Source organism: Hydra vulgaris, chromosome 01, assembly GCF_038396675.1.
Source record: "Hydra vulgaris chromosome 01, alternate assembly HydraT2T_AEP".
In the NCBI taxonomy this organism is placed as follows: domain Eukaryota; kingdom Metazoa; phylum Cnidaria; class Hydrozoa; order Anthoathecata; family Hydridae; genus Hydra; species Hydra vulgaris.
In genome coordinates this window covers 47570167-47577500 of record NC_088920.1, presented here as the reverse complement: position 1 = coordinate 47577500, position 7334 = coordinate 47570167, and the positions used below count along the sequence as shown (strand labels likewise).

General features: G+C 25.9%; 1 protein-coding gene across 3 annotated transcripts in view; it reads left to right on the top strand.

Moving 5' to 3' along the window:
- The window catches only part of LOC101235301 (transmembrane protein 145), a 49841-nt gene that overhangs the window by 11761 nt on the left and 30746 nt on the right, over nucleotides 1-7334 (top strand). For all 3 annotated transcript variants that reach the window (XM_065788404.1, XM_065788406.1, XM_065788407.1), the window contains exon 5: nucleotides 3256-3326. In XM_065788404.1, the coding sequence (XP_065644476.1) occupies nucleotides 3256-3326 (71 nt within the window). The remainder of the gene's footprint in view (nucleotides 1-3255; nucleotides 3327-7334) is intronic.

Below are 7334 nucleotides of genomic sequence, written 5' to 3'. Positions count from 1 at the left end.
TCCTAAGTGCTCCAAAAATGCTTATTCGTCTAGTTTTTTTCCTCGAACATTAGTTTTTTGGAATTCGCTTCCTTCATCTTGCTTTCCTGATTCATATAGTTTGCAATCCTTTAAGTCGTCCATCAATCGTTATCTTGCTCTACAATCTTCGTCTTTTCTCTTTCAGTAACTTCCAACTTTAATTAATGGCTGCTTGCAGCCTCGTTGGAAGCGAAGATGTTTAAAAAAAAAAAAAAAGTACAACAAGTACACAACAAAGATACCACAGTGTTACTAGAGCTTGCAACAAAGTTCACAACAGTTTTTGCTACAAAGATCACTATATAGTTATAAACTTATTTAAGTTAATTGATTTGTGCAAAGTTGGAAATAGTAAGAACCTTTAAAAAAAATTTTCAACATCTGTTTAATTTTAACAATTTTTTTGCATTTGTTATTTATAATTATGTTGTTTTTATAAAAGTTCTATGTAACTGTCATTTTGCAGAAGGATTATAATTAATTGTGGGGTTTAAAAACTTTTCTAAATTTTTACCCATTTAAAAAAAATTATTACTGTTGCAATCATTTTTTTTAAATGGGTAAAATTATTAAATATAAAATGATAATTATTTGAACAGTGCTGCAATATAGAGTTTATTTGATTTTGTGTGTTTCTAGATCAGCCAATTAGTTTTACTGCATGCAGTCCATTTAGCTTTATCTGTTAGTTTTGTTTTGGTTACTATATAAGACGTTTTATTATAATAAAAAATCAAGAATGTAATCTGCGTAAATCAAAATAACATAGAATAACACAAATTATCATTGGTCTGTTGTAATTAAACCTGATAAAAAAATTTTTAAATGTACATTTAATTTAAATATCATTAAAATACATTATAAATATTTATAAATATATTTATAAATGCTAAATATTTAGTAAAAGAGTGAATAAGATTTTTACAAGTATTTACAACTAGGACTTGTGATAGATTTTTGCTGATTCTGCACATGGTTGCTAATGATGGTATTAAAGAAATGTTATGAAAATATTAAATGTTATAGAAATCTATGAGCGTGTGGTTTTGATTTTTGAGCTTTTTGGTTTAGTTTCTAACGGTTACTTTGAAATCGTTGTTAAAATATGCACCAAAGTTTTTATCTTTTGTCATTTTTTTTTTAATTTTTTTTTCTTTCTACATTCTGCCTACTTTTATATGATATATGCAGTTGGAGAGATAAGCATTTTTTAAGTAAACTTTGACAAGTAATACCAGATATAAAAAGTCTTTAACAATATCTATATCTATAATGAAATATAATTATTACGGAAACTTTAATTAGAAGTTTAATAAACAAAAAAATTTATTTAACTATTGTTGTTAAAATTAACTTTTTAAGTTGCTAAAAACTTCATGATACATTCAAACAAACTTTTAATGTTAAATAAATATCCAAATAAAGTTTTGAAGATTAAACTTTTCTCTAAATGTTCTGTTCTTCAAATGCAGCTGAGTGTGAATGGGTCACCTTTCTTACTCCATACGTATTAACCTTCATCAGGCTCCACAAAATTAAATTTTGTCTCCATGATACATTTTTTTCTGAATGATAAGTGTGCTTATATATTTTTTAGCAAATGTAATTCTTTGGTCTTGATGAGTTTTTAAAAGGAAGAGTTTCTTGTGCTGAACTCTGCTTTAAGTCCACTCTCCTTCAATAGATTTTAAATAATTAATGGGCTCACTTGAATTAAAAATTGTTTTTTAAGAAAGTTTAATTCTTTTGGTTCTAAAAATTGGTTGTTTTGAACTATCTTGACTATTTTTTGATGAATTCTAGATACCGTTTTACACCTCTGATCTTGGCTTCTGATTCTTGATTTTTTAAATATCCAAATGTTTTGTAATTTTTGTTCAAGTTGCTGATGATTCCTATTGCCATTCCAATCACTTTATTTATCAACCAGAATATTTTATAATGGTTGAACAAAGCCATAACTAAATTCTACTCAACTTGCAATGACTCCTTGATTTAAACTCCCATTCTTGATGATATCAATAGTAAATCAAATAAGTTTGAAAAATATCCGCCAGTTTGTAGTAGTTACTCGTTGTTAAATAACAACTATTGCTCACAAATCTTTTTCTAATGGTAACTTTTAAAACTTTGTTTACAAAACAATATGTTTGCATGGTTTTTTTTTGTCAATGTTGTAAATGCTAAATTTGAACTGTTGTTGTTTGTTATCAAACTTTAGGTTTTGAGTTTTTTAGATTTTAATTCTAATTTAGTTTTATTAAAATGTGAACTGGTAGTTGAGCAAGAGAACTAAAAAAATATTTTTGGTAAAATGCTTAATTAATAACTAGTTAATTTTTTTTTTTTTTTTAATTTTCTCTTTTTCAAATCATTGTTTTAAATTTTGAAACAAGCAACAGTTTTATTTATGTTTTCTTTCTCCACTGTATAGTCAGTGTGGCCACACACTACTTTATTGGTATTAATGCTCATTATTAGGTTTTTAACCTAAAAATTAAATATTATGATTAATTTGATTAGAAATATACTTATTTAGTGCTTACAACATCTTAAAATATTATATTTTAAAATAGTTTTGAATATTCAAGAAATACAATTATGACATAGTATTAATTAAATATTCTATTGATATATGATAAACTGATACATTTAAGTATTTAAAAAACAATATCATACCACCTTTTTTAAAAAAAGTTTTTCTGAAAAAAACACCACACTTATGCGATATTATTTAGAACAAAATTAACCAATTTCTGCTATTTGAGACAAATAAAATTGACAAAAAATAAATGTTGACAAATAAAGTTTATATGTAATTGTAAAAACAGAATTGAAAAACAAAAATATTAAAACTATGAAAAAGTAAGTAAATGGAATTTAATACTCTAATAGTAGTAATATTTTTAAATTTAAGAGTAAATGTCTTTAATTAGCTAATTCACATTTATTCCATAAATAATACTTTAAGAAAATTTTTTTTTTTTTGAAGCATTAAGACTTTTAATAAATGTAATCTAAAAACAAATTTTTAAATCATTTTCTCTACACTCTACCCATCTGCCTCATATTTATGATATTTTCTTATTTGTTTTGATTAGTTTTTGAAAATTAGTTGTTTGAATATTTTGCAATATTTATTGTAAACTGGAATTAAAAAGTGATATTTATTAATTAACAATGATAATTTATGTAAAAGTTTTATATTATTGAATAAAAAAAATATACTTCCAGGTAGAAGGGCTATTAAAGCAAGTCGAGCAAGATGGTGGTATATAGTTGTTGCAAAGTGCCAGTCAAAGCAGGTGACAGTGATACTTATAATATCCTTTGTATAGATAATGAGAAAATTTTTTATTATTAATCCAAACTCCAGTTATCTACGTATGTACCATTTCTTTTTCCTATTTCGGTATATATATGTGTGTGTGTATATATAAATATATATATATATATATATATATATATATATATATATATATATATATATATATATATATATATATACATATATATATATATATATATATATATATATATATATATATATATATATATATATATATATATATATATATATATATATACATATATATATATATATACACATATATTAGGGTGTTTCAAAATAAGGTCATGTCTGGAATTAAAAGGAGACCTAGCTTATCATTTGCCCAGGTCATGATTTAGTGCTAAAATATTTTAATTTTTGAAAACCCTATCGGTTCCTTCAGGGGGTAAAGGGGTTAATTTTTAGGGCGTTTTGTATCATTTTTGAGACATTATAATTAATATTAATATTGTTGAATTTTTTTTTTATATTTACATTTGTAAAGATTTTGATGACTTATTATGAGTGATTTTTTAGGGATTTTTAATCAAAATAAAATCTATTCTCAAAAGAAGTTTTAAACTCATGAAAGTTGTTTCAAAAAATTCATAAAATTTTGTAAAGCACATAAGTACAAAATATTTTTTAAATATTCTCAAAACTCATAAAAGTGCATTATATTTTTGATTTACTTTTAATACAGTACTATGATTTCTCAATTATAATCAGCTTCAGAGGTTATTATGGAAAATATGAACAAGAGGCCTGAGCAGGGAATAAAGATATATTTTATGTAATCAATAGTCAAAACCATACATTCTTTACTCAATTTAAAAAAAAATTAAAATTTAGAAAAATAAAAAAAATTTTAAAACAATAAAGTTTGTTTTAAATTAAAATACAGCAAATCCGGTAAGTTTATGATCCTCTTTATTATCACTAATTGTTATTAACAAAAAAACATAAGAAACTAGACTTTATTTGTTGTAGCAACTTTTTCGTAATCTATTTTATTCTTGCCTTTTCTGTTTTTCTTATAGTTATTTGTAAAAATTAAGTTGCCCTGCTTTTTCTCCTCAGAATATTCTCTGTTGAGTAGGTCTTAAACTGTCCTCTCATAGAAGTGATTAACAACATCAAGTCCCTTGACTGTTGCTCTAAATTCAAGATAAAAATTGTTGAATTTCCTAAACTCTAGTGGAGTCTTCACCCATTGAGTTTCTGCCTTTTCATGCCTAAGCATGTCAAAAACTAGCCATGACCTAGCCTAACCTTTACTGAAGTTGAGGCTATTCAATATAGCTTAGCCCATTATCTGGTGCTCTAAAGGAAAACTGTTATTTGGACGTCATTGTAAACTGTACAGTTTTTCAGCCATATCACCACGTTCCCTACATTCTTTATCTGCAAAAACTACCCAAATGGGATCCAGATACCAAGTATGTCTGAGAAGCTTGAAACAACTCGAGAGCTAAGTAGATTCCATTCTTCAAACCTTTTCGTTTGCCAGTAAACTTTCTTATCCTAATAAATAATATTAATTAACATCTTGAACCACTTCAGTCAATAATGAGCTTTCTAACTTAAATTTAGATAATATCTGTCAATATCTGTTTCCTTGCCTAATTCATTGCTGGTGTAACTAGCAGAACTTAAATAATCTAAATCATTCTTATATAACTCTGCTGATAGATTTTTATTCAATTTTGATGGGCTTCATTTACTTCTTCATACAGAATACTCATATCTTTTATCTCTACCTCCAATACTTTGTTTCTTTCACCAAGCTGGTCTTTTAAAAATGCAGTATCTTCGACCTTGTCTTTCTTTTTTCTTGTTTTATCTTTTAATATTTCCTCAAACATAATATGAGGATGTTCTCCAATCCAAAATAATTTATTCATTTGTTCTTAAAATAAATGTCTTTTTTTAACTTTAGCAAAATTTTTTCTGTATCTTTGATCTTTTAATTTTATCCACTCCTTCAGCATTTTCTCAAATTTAATCCTGTAAAAATATTATTTAATAGTATAAAAGTTCAGGGATTAAAATGGTTTGAGGTCATTGAAAACATTACTTAAGCTTTTGTATTGTAAGCACTTAAAATCCACTAAGTATCTAAGAAACCATAAGTTTAGATTGTATGCAGCAGTCGGACTGATCAACTGTTCAAAAACCTACTAAGACCTTCATTTTTGCTTTGCTATTTGTAGAAAGAGATAATATTGAATTATCTCTTGCATTTGTACATTTTTTTGCCAGAAGTTTCTTGATTAACTTTTTAACTAAAAATATTTTATACTATCTGATACTTGAAATATTTTTTTTTCATGGTATTTTATTTATTTTTTGAATATATAATACAAAAAAAACTTTAATATAAAATATATTTCAAGAAAACATTTTATTTACTGAAAAAATTAAAACTTTATTTAAAAAAATGAACAGTGTAAAAATATTTATATTTGTTAAATATTTATGGGTTTTAGGGTTTTTCAAAATGATTTTTACAAGTTAAATTTTTTTTATGAGAGTAGAGCACATTTTATTTTGATTACATTAGATAAAGTGGGGCCTGTTAGCGAACTTTTTTGAGTTATTGCAAAACTATTAGTTATGAAGCAATAATACTTTGTCAGTATGTTTGTTTTATCATAATGATTCATTGCTTGTATGGATTTTCAATTGAATTATTAATTCATTCATTGTATGAATTTTCAATTTGCAATAGAAAAATAGTTATAAAAATTGAAAACCAACTTGATGCGCTGTTTGGCTGTGAAATACATACAGACTTAAGGCTCACAAGTTCTTACTTTACTGACTATTGTGAATGTTAGTACCTGCACAGTTTGAAAGCAGATTGTCAAGGTCTTTAATTGACTTTTCTGCATTAAATCCACACTTTTCTCAAAAAATATTTGCAAAAGCATCACATTTTGCAAAGTCGCAAGAATAGAATTCCTACATTGTGTTGGTATGCCATGTCTCCTGGAAAAGTGTAAGTTAATCAATTTGACACGAAGTCAATGCTTTCTGGTTACTATACTTGTGTATCTATCCTTGATATGTTGCACTGTCCAGTAATTATGATTTGGTGTGCAATCACTTTTAATGGTTGTGCCGGTTTACATCTTTTATAATAAGGTAAAACTGTCAGAAATTTTGAAGAACAGTGTGTTTATTTGCTTTTGAATTAAAAAGTTTTGTATTTTCAAGCATGACAGGGCAACTTGCCATCTGGTAAAAGTTGGCAAGACATGGCTGAAAAGAAAATGTGAATAATGTTCCTGCAGTTCACCAGATTTAAACCACGCCTGAAACTGTTGAGTGAAATAGAAAGCAGAAGTTTTTAAACAGAATCCAACCTCACTAGCAGATCTGAGAAAATCTATAATAAAAGCCATTAATAATGTCCAAATATCTTAGGAGCCCACTTAAAAGACTTTAACATGTTTTATACTGTGACTTATACATCTAATGACTATACTGTAGTTCTTTTTTTGTGCATATTATATAGTATAAAATTTATTTTAATATTTTTATTTTTATTTTTGCATTATTAGATAATTTAAGTAATACTTGTTTCTACGCGCAGCGGCCTTGTTTGTGTTTCGGAGTTATAGAGTTGAGAGAGGGTTATAACCACAAGTAGCCTCCTCATCTGTAGTGGCCTTCTTGGCCTTGGGGAGGTGAATTACAAAATATATATATATATATATATATATATATATATATATATATATATATATATATATATATAAAAGTATTTTGAGTGAAATAGTTTAATAAAACCATACAGTTAACAAAGTGTGTGTTCAAATTTATTGAACTGGGATTTAGTGTTTATTTACACGAGTTTGCTGTTAAATTTGAATTTACTGTTATCATTGAAAGTTAGCTTGAGTTACTAATAATAATTAATCAGATTGATTGTTTAAGGTCCGCTACAGCTGACACAGATGCAAGGCTTTAAGAACAT